This window comes from Anomaloglossus baeobatrachus, assembly GCF_048569485.1.
Source record: "Anomaloglossus baeobatrachus isolate aAnoBae1 chromosome 5 unlocalized genomic scaffold, aAnoBae1.hap1 SUPER_5_unloc_9, whole genome shotgun sequence".
NCBI classification, from domain to species: domain Eukaryota; kingdom Metazoa; phylum Chordata; class Amphibia; order Anura; family Aromobatidae; genus Anomaloglossus; species Anomaloglossus baeobatrachus.
This window is the reverse complement of record NW_027441813.1, coordinates 593,824-620,431: the sequence shown is the minus strand read 5'-3', so window position 1 is coordinate 620,431 and position 26,608 is coordinate 593,824. Positions and strand designations below refer to the sequence as shown.

The 26,608-nt window shown below is 45.2% G+C and overlaps 1 protein-coding gene across 1 annotated transcript in view; it reads left to right on the top strand.

Annotated features, from left to right (window-relative positions):
* The window catches only part of LOC142259349 (uncharacterized), a 96,305-nt gene that overhangs the window by 22,614 nt on the left and 47,083 nt on the right, over window positions 1-26,608 (top strand). Inside the window, exon 9 of the mRNA XM_075331812.1 lies at window positions 20,491-22,267. Coding sequence (XP_075187927.1) covers window positions 20,491-22,267 — 1,777 coding nt within the window. The remainder of the gene's footprint in view (window positions 1-20,490; window positions 22,268-26,608) is intronic.

Genomic DNA, 26,608 nt, shown 5'->3' with positions numbered 1-26,608 from the left:
GTGGCTCCTTCCGCTCAGACCCTCCGGAGCCATGTGGAGAAATCTTTAGACATCCTTCGGTCCTTGGGATGGATCCCCAATCTCAAGAAATCACAGTTGCACCCCTCCTCCACGCTACAGTTTCTCGGAGTGCTGCTGGACTCCGACAGGCAGGCATCTTTTCTCCCGGAGGGCCACAGGGTGGCCCTTCTAGCCAAAATCTCAAAGCTTCACCGTCAGGCTCGCCCGACCCTTCGAGCGGCTATGTCGGCTCTGGGCTCTATGACGTCCTGCATTCCCTCAGTCAGATGGGCTCAGGCCCACTCTCAGTGTCTACAGGATCATATCCTGGTGCATTGGAACAGACTCCCGTCCTCCCTGAACAGACGGTTTCGCCTCTCGGGGACCGTCTCCTCTTCCCTTCTCTGGTGGCTGCGCCCCACCAACCTGAAGGTGGGGGTTGCCTGGACTCAGACGCCCCTGGTTACACTGACAACCGATGCCAGCCTGCGGGGATGGGGCGCTATGGTGGCAAACTCCCCATTTCAGGGGGTCTGGAGTCCTTATGTCAGCTCCCAATCCTCCAATTACCGGGAGCTCAGTGCAGTCAGGGAAGCCCTCCTTGCGGCTCAGGATCTCGTCCGGGACTCTCGTGTCCTGGTCTACTCGGACAATGTCACCACCGTGGCACATCTCCGCCATCAGGGCAGCACACGATCAGGCGCCCTGAAGTCTGTGTCCTCCCGGATCTTCCACTGGGCAGAACGGTCCCTGCTATCCCTTTCTGCAGTCCAGCTAAAGGGATCACTAAACCTTCAGGCAGATTTCCTGAGTCGTCGGGATGTTCACCCGGGGGAATGGAGTCTGGATCAAGCGGTGTTCTGCTCTCTGGTGGCACGGTGGGGTACTCCAGAGGTGGACCTCTTTGCTTCGGCAGAAAATCGCAAGGTCGCAACATTTTTCTCCCTGAACCCTCGGGACAGGGCATTGGGGGTGGACGCCTTCTGCCACGATTGGTCCTTTTGCCTCGCCTACGCTTTCCCCCCACTTCCTCTTCTCGCACGGACCCTGAGGAAGATCAGAGACGACGGAGCCCCAACTATCCTGGTAGCCCCTCTGTGACCTCGGAGGAGTTGGTACAGCCTGATCCTGACGCTCGGGATCGACGGACCGGTCCTCCTGGGTTCAGACCCCAGTTTGCTGTCACAGGGTCCGATTTTCCTTCCGGACCCCCAGAAACTCAAATTGGCTGCCTGGCTTCTGAGGCCCGGGCACTGAAGGCCCAGGGACTTTCTGACAAGATCGTGGCTACTCTACAGAAGAACCGTAAACCGGTGACTAACAGTTTTTACAATAAAATCTGGATGAGATTTTCCTCCTGGTGTGGTTCTCGGCCTCCTGACCCGCTCCGGCCTAACGTTGCACAGATCCTAGACTTCCTCTAGAGTGGATTGGACCTAGGCCTTCGGCCTAGCACCCTGAAGGTACAGGTCTCGGCACTCAGTGCAGTCTTTGACACGGCTCTGGCAGATCATCGCTGGATCCGCCGTTTCTTTGTGTCCGCTAGTAGGCTCTGTCCGCGTCAGAGGGTACTGACGCCTCGATGGGATCTCAATGTGGTCCTTACCGGACTGTCTCAGTCACCCTTTGAGCCGCTGTCCTCCTGTAACATCCGTTCTCTTTCTCACAAGACTGCCTTTCTCGTGGCTATTACGTCTGCTCGTAGAGTCGGGCAACTTCAGGCATTGTCTATTCGGGAGCCTTACCTGACCGTCAGAGATGACAGCATTGTCTTTCAGCTGGACCCTTCCTTCCCAAAGTGGTTTCGGATTTTCACCGTTCTCAGTCCATCATCCTGCCTTCCTTCTGTCAGCATCCTAGGACTCCGGGTGAGGAAGTGTTTCATTCTTTGGACGTTCGTCGGACAGTGTTGCACTACCTGGATATTACTGCACCTTGGCGTCTTGATCATAACCTATTCATCCAGCCCTTTGGTCGAAATAAGGGCAGGAAGGTGGCTAAGAGTACCGTCGCCAACTGGATTGTGCGGGCCATTAGAGACGCCTACCTCGCTCAGCATCTTTCTCCGCCTACCGGATTTACGGCGCACTCCACCAGGGCTACCTCTGTCTCCTGGGCTGAACGGGCAGGGGCTTCTCCTGAGCAGATCTGAAAGGCGGCTACGTGGTCTTCCCTCCATACTTTCACGAAGCATTATCGTTTGGATCTGGATTCCAACAGGGATTTGGCTTTTGGCAGGAAGGTCCTGCAGGCTGTGGTCCCCCACTAGGTATCAATTCGTTGTTATTCCTCCTATGCTGTCGTGGAAGGGACTAGAGAAATAAGAATTATTCTTACCGTTAATTCGGTTTCTAGGACCTTCCGCGACAGCAGGTAATTCCCTCCCTTTTTCCTCGATATTCCTGGATGTGTTTGTACTTCTCATATGCTATGGGTTCTTTGTAAGACACTGGCTATGGGAGGTGGGAGGGTCCTTTTAACCTCTTGTGCTTCCTGTCCCAATTAGGGCGTGGAGAGGCAACCTCCTATGCTGTCGTGGAAGGTCCTAGAAACCGAATTAACGGTAAGAATAATTCTTATTTTGATAACAATGAAAGATAATTACCTTTCACAAATGGTACAGGACCCCACAAGAGGGGGAGCACTACTAGACCTTGTACTAACCAATAGGCCAGACCGCATATCAAATATACAAGTTGGGGGTTACTTGGGGAATAGTGATCACAAAATAATAAGTTTTCATGTATTCTTTAGTAAGATGTATAGTAGAGGGGCTACAAGGACACTAAGCTTCAGGAAAGCAAATTTTAAATGGTTGAGAGATGATCTTAGTACATCATCCCAGTTTATTGCACTAAGTAATAAAAGTACACAAAGTAAATGGGAAACATTTATGAGCATCCTGAATGGGGCTTGTGCAGAAAATATACCCTATGGGAACAAACATGCTAGAAATAGGAGGAAACCCCTATGGCTAAATAGAGCTGTAAGGGAAGCATTAAAAGAAAAACAGAAAGCCTTAAAAGAATTAAAGAGGGTAGGTAGTGATGAGGCATTATATAATTATAGAAAATTAAATAAAATATGTCAAAAGCAAATTAAGTTAGCTAAGTTTGAGACAGAGAGACTCATTGTGAGAGAAAGTAAAAATAATCCTAAAATATTTTTTAACTACATAAACAGTAAAAAACTGAAAAGCGATAGTGTTGGCCCCCTTAAAAATAGTCTTGGTGGAGGGGGATGAGGGTAAAGCCAACCTGCTGAATGACTTTTTTTCTACGGTTTTTATACAACAAAATGCCATGGCAGATGACATGACCAGTGATACCATAAATTCACCCTTGAATATTACCTGCTTAACCCAGCAGGAAGTACGCCGCCGCCTTGAAATCACTAAGGTTGACAAATCTCCGGGCCCGGATGGCATACACCCCAGAGTACTATAGGAATTGAGTTCTGTGATAGATCATTATTTTTAATCTTCACAGATTCCTTAATAACAGGGTCGGTACCGCAGGACTGGCGCATAGCAAATGTGGTGCCAATATTCAAAAAGGGGACAAAAACTGAGCCGGGAAATTATAGGCCGGTAAGTTTAACCTCTACAGTTGGTAAAATCCTTGAGGGTTTCTTGAGAGATGCTATACTGGAGTATCTCAAGAAAAATAACCTAATGACAGAGTATCAACATGGGTTTATGAGGGATCGATCCTGTCAAACTAATTTGATCAGCTTCTATGAAGAGGTAAGTTCAAGCCTGGACCAGGGAAATGCAGTGGATGTTGTGTATATGGACTTTTCAAAAGCTTTTGATACGGTGCCACACAAAAGGTTTCATAGTTTTAAGGTTGAAGGGAGACTCTAAGGCGGGCTTTGCACACTGCGACATCGCAGGTGCGATGTCGGTGGGGTCAAATTGAAAATGACGCACTTCCGGCATCGCATGCGACATCGCAATGTGTAAAGCCTAGATGATACGATTAACGAGCGCAAAAGCGTCGTTATCGTATCATCGGTGCAGCGTCGGCGTAATCCATGATTACGCTGACGCGACAGTCCGATGTTGTTCCTCGCTCCTGCGGCAGCACACATCGCTGTGTGTGAAGCCGCAGGAGCGAGGAACATCTCCTACCGGCCTCACTGCGGCTTCCGTAGGATATGCGGAAGGAAAGAGATGGGCAGGATGTTTACATCCTGCTCATCTCCGCCCCTCCGCTCCGATTGGCCGCCTGCCGTGTGACGTCACAGTGACGCCGCACGACCCGCCCCCTTAACAAGGAGGTGGGTCGCCGGCCACAGGGACGTCGCACGGCAGGTGAGTGTGTGTGTGAAGCTGGCGTAGCGATAATTTTCGCTACGCCAGCTATCACCACATATCGCTGCTGCGACGGGGGTGGGGACTATCGCACTCGGCATCGCAGCATCGGGCTGCGATGTCGCAGTGTGCAAAGCCCGCCTAAGTCCATCTAGTTCAACCTGTAGCCTAACATGTTGATCCAGAGGAAGGCAAAAAAAAAACCCCAATGTGGCAAACAAGTTCCAATGGGGAACATTGGAACTTGTTTGGTACATAAAATGAGAATAATGGGGATAGGGGAAAATATGTGTAACTGGGTTAAAAACTGGCTCAGTGATGGGAAACAGGGTGGTTATTAATGGTACGTACTCGGACTGGGTCTCAGTTCATAGTGGGGTACCACAGGGGTGAGTATTGGGCCCGCTTCTTTTCAACATATTTATTAATGACCTTGTTGGGGGCATGCGGAGTAGAATTTCAATATTTGCAGATGATACTAAACTCTGCAGGGTAATCAATACAGAGGCAGATAATTTTATATTACAGGGAGATTTATGTAAATTGGAGGATTGGGCTGAGAAGTGGCAATTGAAGTTTAATGTAGATAAATGTAAGGTCATGCACTTAGATAGAGGAAATAAAATTTATAATTATGCACTTAATTGTAGAACACTGGGTAAAACAGACACAGTAAAAGACTTGGGTGTATGGGTGGATGGTAAACTTCACTTTAGTGGACAGTGTCAGGCAACTGCTGCCAGGGCTAATAAAATAATGGGATGTATTAAAAGAGGTATAAGTGTTCATGAAAAAAATATAGTTCTACCTCTGTACAAGTCACTAGTGCGACCGCACTTATATACTGTGTACAATTCTGGTCACCGATATATAAGAAGGACATAGCTGAACTGGAGAGGGTGCAGAGAAGAGCGACCAAGATTATTAGAGGAATGGGTGTGCTGCAATTCCAAGACAGGTTATTAAACTTGGGGTTATTTAGTTTGGAAAAACGAAGGCTTAGGGGGGATCTAATCACAATGTATAAATATATGAGGGGACAGTACAGAGACCTTTCCAAAGATCTTTTTACACCTAGGCCTGTGACTGGAACACGGGGGCATCCGCTACGTCTTGAGGAAAGAAGGTTTAATCATAATCACAGACGAGGATTCTTTACTGTACGAGCAGTGAGACTATGGAACTCTCTGCCGCATGATGTTGTAATGAGTGATTCACTACTAACATTTAAGCAGAGCCTGGATGCCTTTCTTCAAAAATGTAATATTACCAGTTATATATATTAGATTTTATGACAGGGTGTTGATCCAGGGAACTAGTCTGATTGCCGTATGTGGAGTCAGGAAGGAATTTTTTTTTCCCATTGGAGCTTGTTTGCCACATTGTTTTTTTGTTTTTTTGCCTTCCTCTGGATCAACATGTTAGGCTACGGGTTGAACTAGATGGACTTAGAGTTTCCCTTCAACCTTAAAAACTATGAAACTATGAAACCTTTACATTTGGGAACAAGCCCCACAGTCTCCAAAAGAATATGAACCCCATCTGGGTCCTTTTGACAAACCCAGAAACGTGGAGGGGGGTGGGACATAGTGATTTCTCACTATCATGTCCCTAAGGGTCCTTGACCTTTTGTAGTGTTATTGATGGTTTATCCGAATTGACTTTTGCTAGATCACCATCAGATAGGAGTATCGGTCAATAGCGTGCAGCAACTTCATTCATTTCCCTTCACTGAGAATGATAGGCCGTAATAAATCTGACTTGATTATCCTATTTTTTTTTTTTTTTAACTTCGTTTTATTAACAATTTCAAACATGGTACAACTGACATTTGCCATATCAAGATAGCTCAGTATATAGATAGTAATATTTAAATATAACAATGAACAGTCATATAAAGTCCATACTATCTTTAGCACTTAACATAGAACAATGTTATTATCCAAACTTCTTATCATTTGCATATATATCTAAATTTATATTGAGCATAAGAACAGCTCTAACTATCAGCATGACCATATTTTGAAAACAAGATAGAAAAAGGAAGAAAGAAAGAACAACCACAACAGCCACATTGCATTGTTATATCTCAATATACCATTGGACAGTGTTTCATATCCCAACATCTAGCGGGAACCACCATTATCCGCATAATCTCCGTCAAACCTCCGCAAGTGTGTTTGGAGAAGAATTCCACAAACCCCAGATTTTGTTAAATTTTCCCGGGCACCCCCTATTATAATATACCACCCGCTCATAGACTATGGTTGCATTGACTAGTTTAACCCAGGACCGCACAGTTGGATTCTAATCTCCCATCCACCTCAGAGCTATTAATGTCCTAGCCAGAAACAATGCCTCTCTGAGGAATATTGTCATGTAATGATCCCAGGACTCTTCCTCCACCACCCCAAACAGGCATATCAAAGGGTCACACAAAACAGGAATCGACACAATCGATGATAGCAGAGATGTCACTCCCCGCCAGTACGAAGATATATTAGTACAGCTCCAGATCATATGTATGAAATTTGCCCCTGAGAGATGACACCTCGGGCACTCCGATGTACAAGAACGGCCCATACTAAATAATCGAGTTGGAGTAAGGTATGCCTGGTGGACATTGTAGCATTGAATCAACTTATTATTAACTGATGGGGATACCGCAGTCGGAGATTCCAATATCTCTTCCCATTCCTCTCCCTGTAGAGAGGGAATTAGAGATTTCCATCTATCCTGGGCTGGCAAGGGGTCCGACTCCACCCCCACCGACAACAGGTAAGTATATATAGCTGAGATGAGGCCTCGAGGTCCTTGTGATTTTAGAATACCTATCATAGGAAGTGATATCAATTTCCTCACTCCAATTTTCTGTATGTGGGATTGAATCGCTGTGCGAATCTGCAGGTATCTAAAAAACTGTGATCTTGGAACATTATATTCAATCTGGACTTGTTTAAAGGACTTGAAGGTTGTGGTTCCCGGGACAAAAAGATCACCTAATGCACTGACGCTGTGAGTGGCCCAGAATTGCGCCGAGGGGTGATCTCTCAGAGTATGGAAGTGGCTATTCCCCCATAATGGGAGTTCCGCCACCACCCCTTCGAAGTGTACCACCCTCTTGGCTTGTCGCCAGACTAATCTTGCCAACCTGAGGAGGGGTAATTGCCGTGGTGTTCTCAGTCCATCTGATTCCAGAAAATCCACTAAACAATCAGTCCCAGCCGCGTGTACCAAGTGACTCTCAGAGTTTGGCAGCTGACATCCAGGCATCCAAGTCTCTAGTGCCCTAAGCTGTACCGCGAGGTAGTAGAGGAAGAACTCCGGCAGAGCCATCCCTCCCAGTCTTTTGGATCTCTGTAAAATGGATAACCGAAGTTTGGGTCTGGATTTACCCCATATGAAAGAAGTAGTAAGCGAGTTCAACATTGAGAAGAAGGATTTGGGTACTGATACTGCACTATGTTGTAGTGTATAACTAAGCTTTGGAAGTAATATCATTTGATTAAATTTATTCTGCCAACCACTGACAGGGGTAGCTTGCTCCACAAGTTATATTTAAGTTTAACGTGCTCCAGAAGTGGTGTTATACTCGTCTGCAGATCTAGTGTATGGTCTTTCTGTATGTGTATTCCCAGGTATTTAAAGCTAGTTACCACTTGCAAAGGTGACCTACCCTCCATTGAAATTCCAGACCCGTTCATTAATGGCATCAAAGCAGACTTATCCCAGTTGATGCGTAGTCCCGAAAACTCCCCAAATTTGTCTATAGTGTCTATAACGACCGGTAGAGTCTCTTGCACTCGATCTAAGAAGACAACCATGTCATCCGCATACAATCCTATTTGATCTGTGCGGTCGGCTATAGTGATTCCAGTGATCTGTGGATGAGAGCGGATTCTAATTGCCAAAGCTTCAATAATTAGTGCAAACAATGCTGGAGACAGAGGGCATCCCTGTCTTGTGCCTCGGTTCAATGAGAAGGGTGTAGACATAGCACCATTGACTAGTATCCTGGCTGTCGGAGACCTATACAACATATGAATCCAGTTACTGAATTTAGGCCCAAAGGCGAATCTCTGGAGACAGGCAAATAAAAATGGCAATTCTACCAAGTCAAATGCCTTGGCCGCATCCAGCGAGGCCGAGGCCCACTCGTTCTCCTGGACCAGTGTGCTATATTGCACTATGGACTGGACCCGTCTTATATTTATAGAGGTGTTTTTCCGAGGCATAAATCCGGTTTGATCTGGGTGAACTATACTCAATATGACTGAATTAAGCCTGGACGCCAGTATTTTGGTAAAGATCTTGTAATCCACATTAACTAGGGATATAGGACGGTATGAACCGCAGTCTAGTGGATCTTTACCCTCCTTCCTCAGCACGACTATATGTGCTTCGTATAAGGTGGCAGGTAGAGAGTCGCTGGCTGAAAAATGTGAGAAAACCTCTAAAAGAATCGGGGCCAGTACGTCACAATATTTACTATAGAATTCTATGGGAAGGCCATCTGGACCCGGGGATTTCCCCCTAGCCATATCCGAGATGGCAGTAATCACTTCATCCAGTGTGATGTTCGCCTCCAGAGACTCCCCTTGTGATCCACTCAAAGTGGGAAACCCCAAATCCGACAAATATGTCACGCAACTTTGAACTCCATGAGGATTTCTAGAAGTGTATAGGGTTTTATAGTATTCACAAAAGCACTCTAAAATATCCTCAGGGGATGTAGCTATTGAGCCATCCATCCTCCATATTCCCAATATTGTATTTGAAGTGTTGTGTTGCCTAACCATATATGCCAATAATTTACTGGATTGATTTCCAAGCTCAAAATATGATTGTCGGGTAAAGAACAATTTGCGTTTGGACTTGGGGCGGCTTTGCACGTTGCGACATTGCACGTGCGATGTCGATGGGGTCAAATCGAAAGTGACGCACATCCGGCGTCGCAGTCGATATCGCAACGTGCAAATCCTTTTTGATACGATGAACGAGCGCAAAAGCGTCGTTATCGTATCATCGCTGCAGCCTCCGACATTTCCATAATGCCGGTGCAGCGACAGGTGCGATGTTGTTTCTCGCTCCTGCGGCAGCACACATCGCTGTGTGTAAAGCTGCAGGAGCGAGGAACTTCACCTTACCTGCCGCCGGCTGCAATGAGAAGGACGGAGGTGGGCGGGATGTTTACATCATGCTCATCTCCGCCCCTCCACTTCAATTGGCCGCCTGCCGTGTGACGTCGCTGTGACGCCGCACGACCCGCCCCCTTAGGAAGGAGGTGGGTCGCCGGCCAGAGGGACGTCGCACGGCAGGTATGTGCGTGTGAAACTGCCGTAGCGATAATAATCGCTACGGCAGCTTTCACTAGATATTGCACGTGCGACGGGGGCGGGACTATCGCTGCAGCATCGGTAACACATTGTTACCGATGTCGCAGCGTGCAAAGCCCGCCTTGGTCTCAGAGTGCTGCATATATAACCTATATGATTTCATCCAGGCCACCCTATTTCCATCGGTTGGGGCTGATATATATATTGCCTCTGAGTCCCTAAGTCTCCCATCTACTATATCATCCTCAGTTTTAGTCACTCTTTTAAGATATGTTATGGTTGAAGACAAACACCCTCTAAGGTAGGCTTTTAGAGTGTCCCACACCAAGTTAATATTCCAGGGTTTAGGGTGGGCTTCCAGGAAATCCTCTATTTGGGTCAGAGTTCTATCACTTTGATCTATTAGCTTCAGCCAAAAGGGGTTTAACCTCCAAAAGGGTTTACCAACACCTTGGTTAGTCTTCATAGTAAGAATCACTGGGCTGTGATCTGATATGCCCCTGACCCCGTGTACCACGTCATCCACCCAGGTTGCGATATTGCTCGACCCAAATATATAATCCAGTCGGGACAGCGTGCGTCTAGTAGAAGAATGACATGTATATTCTCGGGTGTTAGGATGCCGGAGTCGCCAAAGGTCAATCCACCCACCTCCCTCCGCGCATTGCTGCAAATCAGTCAAGTGTGTGGCCGAATGTTGTCCCCCTCCATCCATCCGAAACCTGTCCTGCTCCTCATTCATCACAAGATTAAAATCCCCCATACAGAACACATACGCATCTGGATAATTGAGGGCAAAGCTCAGTGCTTGTTTAAGAATGGAGATGCGAGCTGGCGGGGGGTTGTAAATACATAATAGCACATAATCTCTAGAGTTTATAGATGCATATATAAACACAAATCGCCCCTCCGGGTCACGCCTCACCACCTTCACTTCCCAACGGATATGTCTGTGGACCAATAGAGAGACACCCCTGGAGTAGCTGGTGTGGAACGCATGTGCCGACCATTGTACCCACGGTTTGTTTACTAGTCTGGCTGTGTCCCGTGTGAGGTGAGTCTCTACCAGTACCACCAGTTGGGCCTTGACTTGCTTAATTTGGGAGAATACCTTAATACATTTTTGGGCGATTTTTAAGGCCTCTGACATTCCAGGTCATAAATATTAGCTCTGACGCCATATTACATACATCTTTTTATAGAACCAGGATCCCAGGTATAAGACGCTTTCTGCCCTGCAAGTAAGTGTGGTTAACCCTCCAACAGTAATAAGCCTGTCCCTGCAAAGAAATAAAGTTAATGCAATTGCAGCTGTAAACATATGGAACCAATATCGAACTTCAGGACCTTTCCGATAAGTCCTGTAACACATTTCCAACATCAATGGGGATACCACCACTGAATACAGTGTCCTGGTATAGGTGGTATAAGGGTGCACAAGATAGGGCTCCCATTTCACAAGAACCAATTCCTCCATCACTCGAGTCACGGGGAAGTCCCATCTGTCTCCAAAGGGGGCTTCAAGCAACCATGGAAGAAGAGGGTCACCAGGGGGCACAGAAAATGTCACCTAGGAAAGTAATCTCATTGCTTCTGCCCCTTAGGTTTCAGGTGTACCTGTAGCCAGTCCTCAGCCTCAGCAGGTGTAGTAAAAACAGAGGCAACCCTTCATGCACTATGCGGAGTCGGGCAGGGTACAGCATAGAGTAGATGATGTTCCGCTCCCTTAATTTCTTCACCTCCATGAAGTGGGCCCTCTGTTTCTGGAGGTCCACCGAAAAGTCCGGAAAGATCGAGAGCGCAGCATTATTGAACTTGAGTGGGCTCTTCTGTCGGGCCGGACGGAGTGCTGTGTCTCTATCTCTGTAGTTGAGCATCCTTGCTAAAAAGGGATGTGGTGGCGCGCCTGGAATAGGAGGCCTTGTTGGAACTCTGTGCGCCCTCTCCACCGCAAATGTCGAGGAGAACTCATCTCCGAGATTACATTTCAGCCACTCCTCCAGGAATTGTTCCGGATGCTGACCTTCCGAGCTTTCTGGCAGTCCTATGATTCGTATATTGTTTCGACGCATGCGGTTCTCCAGATCGTCTGCTTTCTGGCGCCATGCATTTGCTGATCCGGCCATTGTGGTCATTTTTGTTTTTAGTGTTACAGTTTGATCCTCAAGTTCAGACACTCGCGTCTCAACTTCCGCTGTTCGGGCTCTCAAGGATTGCATGTCCTGACGCAGGAGGCCAACCTCTGAATGTACCTGCTCAATTTTCCCTGTGAGGGAGCTGTTGCTTGTAGATATTGCTTGTAGAAGCTGTTCATACACCTGCCTCAGGGTTAAATCATCTTTATCCTCTGACCCATCATCCAATAGTCCCTGACCTTTTGGGATGGCATTTCTCTTGTCTTTAGGGGCATCTGCCTTGACCACCCCTTGCGAACTCCTTAAGTTTGTCAATAGCTCTACTTTGTTTAGGGGGACTCATATTGATACACTGGAGATTTGCTGATTCTGCACCCCTCTCTTATCGTGCCCCTGTGCGTCTGAATCTGTGCCTTTTATAATGTATATTTAGTAATATGTCTGTCTCCACTTCCTCACCATGTCCAGAGAGCCGGAAAACAGCCACTTATATGGTGGATAATAAGAATGAAGGGAGTCCCAGGGCAGCACAGCACTCAGGGTGTATTTATCAGGATGATGCAGGCCTGCGCAGCGTGGGGACTTCAATATGTGCCACTTATTTGTTTTCATGTGTCAGGAAGAATCTGCAGGGCCTGTATTGCAAGGCACACACTCCAGACCCTCCAACACTCTATGGGTTAAAGTCTCCCACAGCCACCGGCCCCTGCTGCTCACTGACTGCCAGTTACACAGCTAAGGGATAAACTCCCTGTGCTCACCACTCCCGGTCTTCACCTCTGGCCATAAATCTGTCACTCCTCACTGCTCTCCAGAGTCATGCTCTGCTGCTCACTGTGAAAATGCAAGCTGTGGGAAGATGGCTTCTGCTCCACACTCTCCAGCCTCAGGAGATCCAGCAACGCCCGTGCAGGAGTCAGGGAATAGCTCCAGTGGGAATCGCCAGCCTCCAGATGGTGTCTCCTGTCACAGCAGCAGGTCAGTGAGTAAATGGATCAGGTAACCGGGTGTAAATGGCCAGGATAAGATCAGGATTATAGGAGCTCTCTTCCCATGCGTCCTCTCTGGTCGGCTACATCGCCCCGCCCCCCGATTATCCTATTTTTTTATGTTAGATTTAAGCAAGTTATCCCTCAGGGTATTTCTTGCCCTCTCATAGCCAGATTGAATTGACCTATCACTATAGTGGCGGGACTTGAACCGTCTCTTAAGATCCCTCGCCTGCCCCTCAAATAACTCAATGTCTGACCATACCCTGCAGGCTCTTAAAAAAAGAAAACCTGACCTGTTGGTATAGAATTGATAACTTGTGGTGGATGAGCTGATTTTGCACTAAGAAGGGAGTTTACAGCTGTTCCTTTTCTAAAGATATCCGTCACAACGGAACCATCCGCTCCCTTCATTATTCTGACGTCCAGAAACTCTGTTGAGTCAGTGCTGTAATTATAAGTTAGTTTTATATTAGAATCATTTACATTCAATGAGCACATAAACCCAGTGGCGTAACTAGAGTTGGATGGGCCCCGGTGCAAAGTTCAGACCTGGGGCCCCCCTCCACATACACCGACACTTGGGGTAGGGAAAAATGACACTGACACTCGGGGTACAGGATAATGACGCTGACACTTTGCTCTCACCCACAGCACCCTGAAATCCCTCCATCAGCACCCAGCTTTCCTATGTTCTGATATTTATTTTGTCCTCAGCACCCAGCTTTCCCATATCAGAGCATGAGAAAGCTGGGTGCTGAGAGATGTATAGCAGAGCATGGGAAAGCTGGGTGCTGAGGGAAAGAGCTTTTTTCCCTCAGCACAAAACGTTCCCATCCCCTGATTGTATCTTTGTCCCCCTTGTATAAAGTTCTCAAAATACAATAATGGCCCCCGCAAAGCCTTCCATATAATATAAAGGGTCCCACATAACCCTTCATATTAGAATGCAGCTCCATAGTCCCCCATGTATTATAATGCATTTCCCATAGTCCTCCATGTATTATAATGCAATTCCCATAGTTCTCCATGTATTATAATTCATCCCATAGTACTCCATATACTATACTGCACCACATAGTCCTCCATATGTTATAATGCACCCCCATAATCCTCCATGTATAAAGTAGCCCTTCAACTGTAATGCATTTTCAGGTTTCATTTCAAATCCAATGTGGTGGCATGCAGAGCCCAACTCGCGAAAATTGTGTCACTGTCCAAATATTTCTGGACCTAACTGTATACTAATGCAGGCAGCCTCTCCAGGCCTCCATGTATACTAATGCAGGCAGCCTCTCCAGGCCTCCATGTATACTAATGCAGGCAGCCTCTCCAGGCCTCCATGTATACTAATGCAGGCAGCCTCTCCAGGCCTCCATGTATACTAATGCAGGCAGCCTCTCCAGGCCTCCATGTATACTAATGCAGGCCTCTCAAGGCCTCCATGTATACTAATGCAGGCCTCTCCAGGCCTCCATGTATAATAATGCAGACAGCCTCTCCAGGGCTCCATGTATACTAATGCAGGCAGCCTCTCCAGGCCTCCATGTATACTAATGCAGTAATGCAGGCAGCCTCTCCAGGCCTCCATGTACAGTTAGGTCCAGAAATATTTGGACAGTGACACAAGTTTTGTTATTTTAGCTGTTTACAAAAACATGTTCCGAAATACAATTATATATATAATATGAGCTGAAAGTGCACACTCCCAGCTGCAATATGAGAGTTTTCACATACAAATCGGAGAAAGGGTTTAGGAATCATAGCTCTGTAATGCATAGCCTCCTCTTTTTCAAGGGACCAAAAGTAATTGGACAAGGGACTCTAAGGGCTGCAATTAACTCTGAAGGCATCTCCCTCGTTAACCTGTAATCAATGAAGTAGTTAAAAGGTCTGGGGTTGATTACAGGTGTGTGGTTTTGCATTTGGAAGCTGTTGCTGTGACCAGACAACATGCGGTCTAAGGAACTCTCAATTGAGGTGAAGCAGAACATCCTGAGGCTGAAAAAAAAAAGAAAAAATCCATCAGAGAGATAGCAGACATGCTTGGAGTAGCAAAATCAACAGTAGGGTACATTCTGAGAAAAAAGGAATTGACTGGTGAGCTTGGGAACTCAAAAAGGCCTGGGCGTCCACAGATGACAACAGTGGTGGATGATCGCCGCATACTTTCTTTGGTGAAGAAGAACCCGTTCACAACATTAACTGAAGTCCAGAACACTCTCAGTGAAGTAGGTGTATCTGTCTCTAAGTCAACAGTAAAGAGAAGACTCCATGAAAGTAAATACAAAGGGTTCACATCTAGATGCAAACCATTCATCAATTCCAAAAATAGACAGGCCAGAGTTAAATTTGCTGAAAAACACCTCATGAAGCCAGCTCAGTTCTGGAAAAGTATTCTATGGACAGATGAGACAAAGATCAACCTGTACCAGAATGATGGGAAGAAAAAAGTTTGGAGAAGAAAGGGAACGGCACATGATCCAAGGCACACCACATCCTCTGTAAAACATGGTGGAGGCAACGTGATGGCATGGGCATGCATGGCTTTCAATGGCACTGGGTCACTTGTGTTTATTGATGACATAACAGCAGACAAGAGTAGCCGGATGAATTCTGAAGTGTACTGGGATATACTTTCAGCCCAGATTCAGCCAAATGCCGCAAAGTTGATCGGACGGCGCTTCATAGTACAGATGGACAATGACCCCAAGCATACAGCCAAAGCTACCCAGGAGTTCATGAGTGCAAAAAAGTGGAACATTCTGCAATGGCCAAGTCAATCACCAGATCTTAACCCAATTGAGCATGCATTTCACTTGCTCAAATCCAGACTTAAGACGGAAAGACCCACAAACAAGCAAGACCTGAAGGCTGCGGCTGTAAAGGCCTGGCAAAGCATTAAGAAGGAGGAAACCCAGCGTTTGGTGATGTCCATGGGTTCCAGACTTAAGGCAGTGATTGCCTCCAAAGGATTCGCAACAAAATATTGAAAATAAAAATATTTTGTTTGGGTTTGGTTTATTTGTCCAATTACTTTTGACCTCCTAAAATGTGGAGTGTTTGTAAAGAAATGTGTACAATTCCTACAATTTCTATCAGATATTTTTGTTCAAACCTTCAAATTAAACGTTACAATCTGCACTTGAATTCTGTTGTAGAGGTTTCATTTCAAATCCAATGTGGTGGCATGCAGAGCCCAACTCGCGAAAATTGTGTCACTGTCCAAATATTTCTGGACCTAACTGTATACTAATGCAGGCAGCCTCTCCAGGCCTCCATGTATACTAATGCAGGCAGCCTCTCCAGGCCTCCATGTATACTAATGCAGGCAGCCTCTCCAGGCCTCCATGTATACTAATGCAGGCCTCTCCAGGCCTCCATGTATACTAATGCAGGCCTCTCCAGGCCTCCATGTATAATAATGCAGACAGCCTCTCCAGGCCTCCATGTATAATAATGCAGCCAGCCTCTCCAGGCCTCCATGTATACTAATGCAGACAGCCTCTCCAGGCCTCCATGTATACTAATGCAGACAGCCTCTCCAGGCCTCCATGTATACTAATGCAGACAGCCTCTCCAGGCCTCCATGTATACTAATGCAGACAGCCTCTCCAGGCCTCCATGTATACTAATGCAGACAGCCTCTCCAGGCCTCCATGTATAATAATGCAGACAGCCTCTCCAGGCCTCCATGTATAATAATGCAGACAGCCTCTCCAGGCCTCCATGTATAATAATGCAGACAGCCTCTCCAGGCCTCCATGTATAATAATGCAGACAGCCTCTCCAGGCCTCCATGTATAATAATGCAGACAGCCTCTCCAGGCCTCCATGTATAATAATGCAGACAGCCTCTCCAGGCCTCCATGTATAATAATGCAGACAGTCTCTCCAGGCCTCCATGTATAATAATGCAGACAGCCTCTCCAGGCATCCATGTATAATAATGCAGCCAGCCTCTCCAGGCTTCCATGTATACTAATGCAGCCCAGTCTCTCCATGTATACTAATACAGCCAGTCTCTCCAGGCCTCCATGTATACTAATGCAGACAGCCTCTCCATGTATACTAATGCAGACAGCCTCTCCATGTATACTAATGCAGACAGCCTCTCCAGGCCTCCATGTATAATGAGCCTCCCCAGGCCTCTGGCCACCGTGTATTCACTAATATATAAGTACTCACCCTCTTTCTTCCTGCTCTGTCTTCACGTCTCCTCATTCCACTGCTGCTCGTCCTCACTGCTCCCCTCATTCCCCAGCCGCTGCTCGTCTTCACTGCTCCCCTCATTCCCCAGCCGCTGCTCGTCTTCACTGCTCCCCTCATTCCCCAGCCGCTGCTCGTCCTCACTGCTCCCCTCATTCCCCAGCTGCTGTTGTGTCCTGACCGCTCTCCTCTTCCACCGCTGCTCGTCCTCCCCCCTTCTCGTTCTCCCGGTGCTCCGGTCGGCGTCCTGCGCTCTGTGCACTCTGAGCACAGCAGTCGCACAGGAGTGATGTCACCGCGCAGGCACGGAGGGGGGGGGAATGATGATGCATAGAGTGCCGCCGGCACCTCTATGCTTCATCATTACTGTGACGGGGGAGGGGGCCCCGCTGCCGCCGCTGACACCAGGCAGGGGGGCCCGGTGTCGGCGGCAGCGGGTCATATAGCCGCCACGTGGTTTGTGACAGATCAGCGCAGCTCCTCCCTCACTAACAGGAGCTGGCTGCTGAACTGCCGGGCGGCCGCCGGGCCCCTAAGCTCCCGGGCTCGGTCGCAATGGCGACCGCTGCGACCGCGGTAGTTACGCCCCTGAATAAACCCCTTTAGCTCCTCCTGCCCACCCTGCCAAACCATAAACGCATCATCTATATACCTCACCCACAAGAAGACTGAACCATTATCACTGTCAGGATATTGAATGGAGCGCTCCCAATAGCCCAGGAAGAGGCACGCATGCGAGGGCGCACAAGACGCCCCTATGGCAGTGCCCCTCTCCTGGAGATGGTAGCGCCCCTTAAACAGGAAGAAGTTGTCGGTGAGGATAAATTTCAGCAGGGTGAGCAGGAGAGAAACAAGATCACTATCCAGAGAGATAGTGCCCAAATAGAATTCAACAGCCCTTAACCCATCAGAGTGTGCAATAGATGTATATAATGATTCTACATCAGCAGTCATCATTATAACATCATCATCCAGATGTAAAGCGATTAGCGCGCATGCGCATCGTACCTTCCAGGACGCCAGCTGGAGTGGGTGGCATGGCCACCGCCATGCAGTGCACGGCACTAATGGGCCTCAGGTAAGTCTAGCGCTATATAATGGTGACCATTCTTCTGTCACAGCACCTCCTGACGAAGCGAGTGTGAAACATGCGTAGAGGTGCTGGGCAGTATGGTTCTTCAGGTAGTGGTCTCCAACTTTTCAAATTGTCTTCCGGCAGCCTGATGTTCCCCTTCTCTTCCCTGCTCTGCAGGATTATATGATGATATATGGGGTTACATTGAATTGAATGTGGGCATTTTGCATATATGGGGAATTCTATAATAACATTGTGCCATGCTATTTTATGTTTATATGTGTAAGGTTGCAGTGATGCTCCTGTATATCATGTACCTCTAAGGCACTGTCACTTTAAAATTTAAACCCCATTATGGGGTGATTAAGTTCGCCTTTAAAACTCCCGGATTGTCAGTTTGTATTATCATGTTTGGTATATCTAATTGATTGCATTAGTCTCTCTTTTGACCACCCTTATGCAATAGCTAATAACCACACTGTTCCAGGATTTTTTCTGTTTTTAGGCTATGTGCGCACTTACCGGATTTTGCCGCGGATTTTTCGCGGATTTGCTGCATGTTTGGCTGCAGAAAATGTTCATAACATCTCTGCAGTGAATCACCAGCAAATCCTATGGAGAAAAAAAATCCTGTGCGCACTGGGCGGAATTTGACAGCTGCGTGTTTTGCTGCGGAAATCCCGCAGCAAAAACAAGTGCATGTCACTTCTTTTCCGCACATCGCTGCGGGATTTTACTCCATTGACTCAATGTTAATCATGAAATCCCGCAGGGAATAACGCAGGCAGCAAATTCTGTGCGGTTCACTGCGTTTTCCTGCGTTATTCCCTGCGGTATTTCGCGGTTTACCTCCGGTAATGTACATCGCCTGTCTGCGGTTTTGCAGGGAAGTGATGTCATTACAGGAAGAGGAAGCCGTGCAGAGTAAACACACACACACATATCAGACACAGATAGACATCACAGACATAGAACACAGACACAGACACATAGAACACACATACAAAGAAAACGGAAATATAGAAAAAAAAGAACGTGGGCTCCGCCGTATTTTTACCTTCCTGCCGAGGTAAGCACACAGCGGCGGCCCGGTATTCTCAGGCTGGGGAGGGAGAGGGGCAGGGGTAATGTCCCCCGCCTCACTCCCCCTCCCGCAGCCGAGAATATCAGCCGCAGCTGCCCCGGCACTGTCGCATACATATATGCGGCAGCACCGGCGTGTCCTCGGCTTCTTGCCACCGTGTAGCAGTGGTGGCAAGGTAATACAAGGGGTTAATAGTGATGGGGGACCACCGCCATTAACCCCAGGCTTGATCATGGCAGCGTCTATGTGACAGCTGACATGATCAACCCGTAAGTAAAGTGAAGAAAACACAGACACCAAAAATCCTTTATTTTAAATAAAACAAACAAGCCTCGTTCACCATTTTATTAACCCCTCCCGCACCAAAGCTCCGGCGTAATCCACACAGCTCCGGCTCCAACGTCCTGCACTGCTGACATCCAGCCGCGATGTGTCACAGACACAGGCTGAATGCAGCAGACAGGAGAGGTAATTGCCGGTCATTTCCCACGGCCGGTAATGTGAACTCACTGCCGACCGTGGGAAATGCAGCGATCTGTCCTCTATCTATCCCTCTATCTATCTGTCTATCCCTCTATCTGTCTGTCTATCTATCCCTCTATCTATTCTTCTGTCTATCTACTATCAGAATTAAATGACTTTTTTTTTTCTTCAATGTGCTTTATTGCATTGAATGCAATAAAGCACATCCCAACCCGCACGCGGCAAAACCGCGGCAATACCGCGAATAATACCGCGGTAGAACCGCAGCAAACCGCGGCAAACCGCATGCGGTTTTCGGGTGCGGTTTCCCGCGGTTTTTTACCGCGGGTGCGGTAATTTTTGAGAGGATGCGGAATTTTCTCAAGAAAATTCCATTTCCCAGTGCGCACAGAGCCTTAAGGAGTTAATTTTTAACTGTGTGTTTTGATACCCATCTCTGATTATGTGATAAATTTCTGATGTGTTTTGTATCATGTTAATAAAGATGTAATTAATTTGGGGATTTATCTTGCTTCTTTGATATACTTGTACTAAGATGCAGGTCTAATGTAGGTTTAACATAGAGGGAGGATGTCTTAACTATCTGGTGCCTCTCAGCCCTAGGCTGAGATGCTGTTCCAGGTTAGGGCACGCTGGCCCTTTAAGAATACATTTGTGCAAACTCACAGGAGACCTGCTTGGTGTGCGAAAGCCCTGGGAGATGGAAACCATTATAAGCGGCCAGGATAGTAAGTGTGCCGGTGTCTCTACCTAGGAAAGGGGGCAGGACAGTAAGGGGATGCTGGTTACGGTGTTACAAGCTATTTTATAAATTATATCCTTAAATTTGTATATGTTATTAAAAATTATTTTTATTCTTGGCAGATGACTATACCAGGAGATTAGAGGCACAACTGACATCTTCAGTTTTTAAATCAGATGACCTAAATATGCCACAAGATATAATTGAAGCAAATTCCACAATTCAAGATATACCATCATCCCTTCACAGCAAAGATCTATCATCTGATTCTTTTAAACAAGTCTTACCTTTTGATTCATCACATACTATTAACAGAAACAAAAGAGGCATTAAAAATCAAAGTGCTCATATATCAAAGAAGCCATTTTCAACTTCAGAATATCGAAAAATCCATAAAAAAATGCACACAGGGGAGAAACAATTTTCTTCAGACTCTGTTAGTTACCAGAGAAATCACATAGGGGAGAAGGCATATTCATGTTCAGAATGTGGGAAATGTTTTAACAAAAAATCAGAACTTGTTATACACCAGAGAATTCACACGGGGGAGAAGCCATATTCATGTTCAGAATGTAGTAAATGTTTTGCACGTAAATCACATTTTGTTACACATATGAAAATTCACACTGGAGAGAAGCCATATTCATGTTCAGAATGTGGGAAACATTTTACCCAAAAATCAGATCTTGTGATACACCAGAGAATTCACACAGGGGAGAAGCCATTCTCATGTTCAGAATGTGGGAAATATTTTGCATTTAAAACATATCTTGTTATACACCAGAGAATTCACACAGGGGAAAAGCCATTCTCATGTTCAGAATGTGGGAAATGTTTTGCATTTAAAACAAATCTTGTTATACACCAGAGAATTCACACAGGGGAGAAGCCATTCTCATGTTCAGAATGTGGGAAATATTTTAACTATAAATCAGATCTTGTTAAACACCAGAGAACTCACACTGGGGAGAAGCCATATTCATGTTCAGAATGTGAGAAATGTTTTGCATCTAAAACATATCTTGTTAAACACCAGAGAATTCACATTGGGGAAAAGCCATTCTCATGTTCAGAATGTGGGAAACGTTTTATTCAAAAATCAGATCTTGTTGTACATCAAAGATGTCACATTGGGGAGAAGCCATTTTCATGTTCAGAATGTGGGAAATGTTTTAACAAAAAACCTGATCTTGCTAGACACCAGAGAACTCACACGGGGGAGAAGCCATATTCATGTCCAGAATGTGGGACATGTTTTAACAATAAATCAGTTCTTGTTACACACCAGAGAACTCACACTGGGGAGAAGCCATATTCATGTTCAGAATGTGGGAAATGTTTTGCACACAAATCACTTTTTGTTATACATGAAAGAACTCACACGGGAGAGAATCCATTCTCATGTTCAGAATGTGGGAAATGTTTTGCACAGAAATCAAATTTTGTTACACATCAAAGAACACACACGGGGGAGAAGCCTTATTCATGTTCAGAATGTGGGAAATGTTTTAACATAAAACTTGATCTTGTTACACACCAGAGAACTCACACGGGGGAGAAGCCATATTCATGTTCAGAATGTGGGAAATGTTTTAGAACAAAAACTAATGTTGTTATGCACCAAAGAACTCACACAGGGGAGAAGCCTTTTTCATGTTCAGAATGTGGGAAATGTTTTGCACAGAAATCATATCTTGTTATACACCAGAGAACTCACACAGGGGAGAAGCCATTCTCATGTTTAGAATGTGGGAAATGTTTTGCATCTAAAACATGTGTTGTTAAACACAAGATAATTCACACGGGGGAGAAGCCATATTCATGTTCAGAATGTGGGAAATGTTTTAACAAAAAATCTAATCTTTCTAAACACCAAAGAATTCACACAGGGGAGAACATGTTTAGAATGAGGTAAATATTTTACACACAAATGTGATCTTTTTTAACATCACAAAACTCACAAGGTAGAAGCCATTATCATACCTAGAAGATGACAAATGTGTTAATTAAATTTTAATTTGATGACCACTAAGAAAATTCACATGAGAAGAGACCATATATTTGACAAACTGAACAAAAAAACACAAGAGAGTGTAAAAAAAAAAAAAAAAAGCAAGTAAACCAGAAAGGGAAAGCACACTAGAAGTTACATTAGTATTATAATTATATACAGTTACTAATAGACATCTGTTTTCTAAAAATCAAAGTAATATTCCATGTACATTGAACATTTCACATTGTTATATATTTATATTATTCACTATATGGACAAGAGTATTGTAACCCTCCCCCCAAAAATACCCAATATTCCTCCTCCCTCTTCTTGTTTCAAAGATTATACCATATTGCTCAGGTATCTACCATAGAGGGAGGATGCCTTAACTATCTAGTGCCTCTCAGCCCTTGGCTGAGATGTTATTCCAGGTTAGGGCATGCTGGCCCTTTAAGAATCCTTTTTGTTTGTACTGTATATTGCAGCGTTTTGGATGCAGCTGAAATATGCTGCATCTAAAACGCTGCTAACAGTCATCATTGGCACACAGCCTAATAAGAGGGAACTGAGGAAAGGTGAGGAGAATTTTTTTTTTTGGGTGTATTACTAAAGGATGGGCACAATAGTACAGGGCACAAGGATGAGCACAATACTACAAGGATGGGCACAATGCTACAGGACACAAGGATGTACACAATACTACAAGGATGGGCACAAGGATGAGCACAATTCTACAGGACACATGAATGGACACAATACTACAAGGATGGGCACAATACTACAAGGATGGGCACAATACAGGGCATAAAGATGGGCACAATACAGGGCATAAGGATGGGTACAATACTACAGGGCACAAAGATGGACACAATACTAGAAGGATGGGCACAAGGATGAGCACAATACTACTGGGCACAAGGATGGACACAATACTACAAGGATGGGCACAATACTACTGGGCACAAGGATGTACACAATACTGCAGGACACAAGGATGGACACAATACTACAAGGATGGGCACAATGCTACAGGGCAGAAGGATGTACACAATACTACAAGGATCGGCACAAGGATGAGCACAATTCTACAGGACACAATAATGGACACAATACTGCAAGGATGGGTACAATACTACAAGGATGGGCACAATACTAAAAGGATGGGCACAATACAGGGCATAAGGATGGGCACAATACTACAGGGCACAAAGATGGACACAATACTACAAGGATGGGCACAATACTACTGGGCACAAGGATTGGCACAATACTATAGGGCACATGATTGGATACAATACTACAGGGCGCAAGGATGGATAGAATACTACAGGACACAAGGATGGACACAATACTATAGGGCACAAGATTGGATACAATACTACAGGGCACAAGGATGGATAGAATACTATAGGGCACAAGGATGGAAACAATACTATTGGGTTAAAAACTACAGGGCATAAGGATGAGCACAATACTACAAGGATGGGCACAATACTATAGGGCACAAGGATGAGCACATTACTACAGGGCACAAGGATGGACACAATAATACAGGGCACAAAATAATCACAATACTACAGGGCACAAGGATGGGCATAATACTACAAGGATGGAGGACATTACTACAAGATGTTAGCTTAGTAAGTTATATATACTTAACTAAACAAAAAAGTGCTGGTTTGTCATGTCATAAGAAACAAGCAAAATATGTTAAAAAAAAAGGGATCCAAAGGTGTATAGACAAAAACATGGAATAATTAAAAATGTCACTTTGACCTGCAAAGTATGCATACCCTCTCATTTTTTTTTCTATGAGTTTGAGACCCCTGTTCTAAGGGGACTTTGATTATAAATACTTACTAAATTGTCCCAATAACCTGTTACTCAAAACATTTTTTCCAATAAAGTCTGAGTATCTAAACTAATGTTCTTCATTTCTTCTTCCTCCATTTCCTTTTTGCTGGAGCAGAGGTCGCCCAACCTGTTCCCTCATTATGGCAGTAAACGTCTTGGATACAATACTCTTATTACTGCAATTTCTCACTAACAAAGCTTTAACTGTTTGTTAATTGTTCCAAAAGTATTACCATTATTCCTCTGTAAGGCCTGACGTAACAATTTAACCCTATACTCTTGGCCTTTTTAACACAATATGAACTCGTCCTTTTCTTTCTTTTCCTCGGCTGTTTACTTCTCCACACAAGGTCTTTGATTATGTTTTCTATTATTCTAAATACTTTTTTAAATTCCAAATTTAGCTTTGAGCGCACAACAAAAATGGGGGGAAGAAGTATTCTTTTTTTTCCTATTTAGATCATTCTATTTTTTTTTTTTTTTTTTAGAGAAATGACAATAAAATGCCCCTCCCCCTCCCCTTCAACCTTCTCCCAATCCGGAATGCTGGTGTAGATTTATCTATACAGAGACGTCATGTACAGAAATATTAGGGCTACAGCCACATCACATATGTTATACAGAAGAATAGCGCTGTCTCCATAGTTCTTTATACAGTGACTTATAGATCAGACAAGCTGCTCATATTTAGGCAGTTTCTATTTTACTCAATCCATCTAAATGTTATCAATTTATCTGTACGTATGCCGACCTTGTGGAGGAACAGAGGGTCATAAATCTCTTATAGATGATTTATAGATCTGACAGTCTACAAAGTCCACTAGGGATACAGATCTGAGCTCTTGTCCATTGTGTGTCAGTAACGGCCTAATGTCCCTTTCCCATTTACACATAATAGCAGGAACATAATTTTCCGCATATTTCGATAGCGGCACTTGATAAAATCCAGAAATCTCGCCAGACATTCTCCATGAATTAGATATTGTGCTCAGCATCAAGTCTGACCGCAGTCCAAGTTCTTTAAACTAGAGTTTGATGGGCCCCGATGCAAAACTTTGGACCTCGGCCCCCCCAACCATACACCAACACTTGGGTTATGGGATAATAACGCTGACATTCGGGGTACAGGATAGTGTGGCTGACACTGGGCTCTCTTCCTTCAGCACCCAGGTTTCCCATGATCGGAAATCCCTTTTTTATCAGCACCCAGCTTTCCTATGTTCTGATATCTTGTCCTCAGCACCCACCTTCCCCATGCTCTGCTATACATTTTCCCTCAGTACCCAGCTTTCCCATATCAGAGCATGGGAAAACTGGGTGCTGAGGGAAAGATGTATAGTAGAGCATGGGAAAGCTGGGTGCTGAGAGAAAGAGCCTCAAAATGTTCTCATCCCATGCTTGTATCTTTGTCCTACCTCGTATATAGCACTCCAAGTACTATAATAGCCCCCACATACCATTCCATATAGTGTAATGGGTCCCACATAATCCTTCATATATTTGAATGCACCCCATAGTCCTCCATATATTATACTGCACCCCATAGTCCTCCATATATTATAATGCAGCCCCCATAGTCCCCCATGTATTATAATGGATCCCATAGTCCTTCATGTATCATACTGCACCACACAGTCCTCCATGTGTTATAATTCACCCTGCTGTTTTCCATATGTTATGATGCAGCCCCTATAGTCCTCGATATATTAAAATGCAGCCCCCATAGTCCTTCATATTGTATTCTACAGCCCACATACAATTTAATGCACGCACATAGTCCTCAGGGTCACCATATGCGAAAAAATTTAAAATTTAACTTTTAATTAATTTATTCATAAAAATGAGGATAATCCTCACTAATAAACAAACAATACAAAAAAGGTTTGGCCCCTCCTACTTTTTCAAGGGTTCAATGCAAACCATAAACAAGCTAGTAACCCTTGTTAGAGCGATAAGCACGGCCGCTCCTGCCACGTGCATGTCATTGGGAGTGAGGTCCATGGCTTATGGGACCTGAATTGGATTTACCGCATACATGACTCCTTATTGAGTCTATGTTTATTGCATATGATGAATTTTTGGACTCATTTTTAATGAGATCTGAGATGCAATTGCCACAATTATAAGCTCCCCTGATGAGTTTGCTTTTCTAACGAAACGCGTTGGGAGGTACATTTTCTTAATCATGAGGTTCCGCCAGGAGGATGCCTGAACCCATTCGAATCTAATATGTGGTATATCAGAATTTGGTGAGATAAATCCATTTTTTTATTTATCAGTGGACTTTCTGAAACTGGCACCTGGTTTATGGGTGAGAAAAGTTCCACCTTGTATAGCGGTACTAGCTTGTTTATGGTTTGCATTGAACCCTTGAAAAAGTAGGAGGGGCCAAA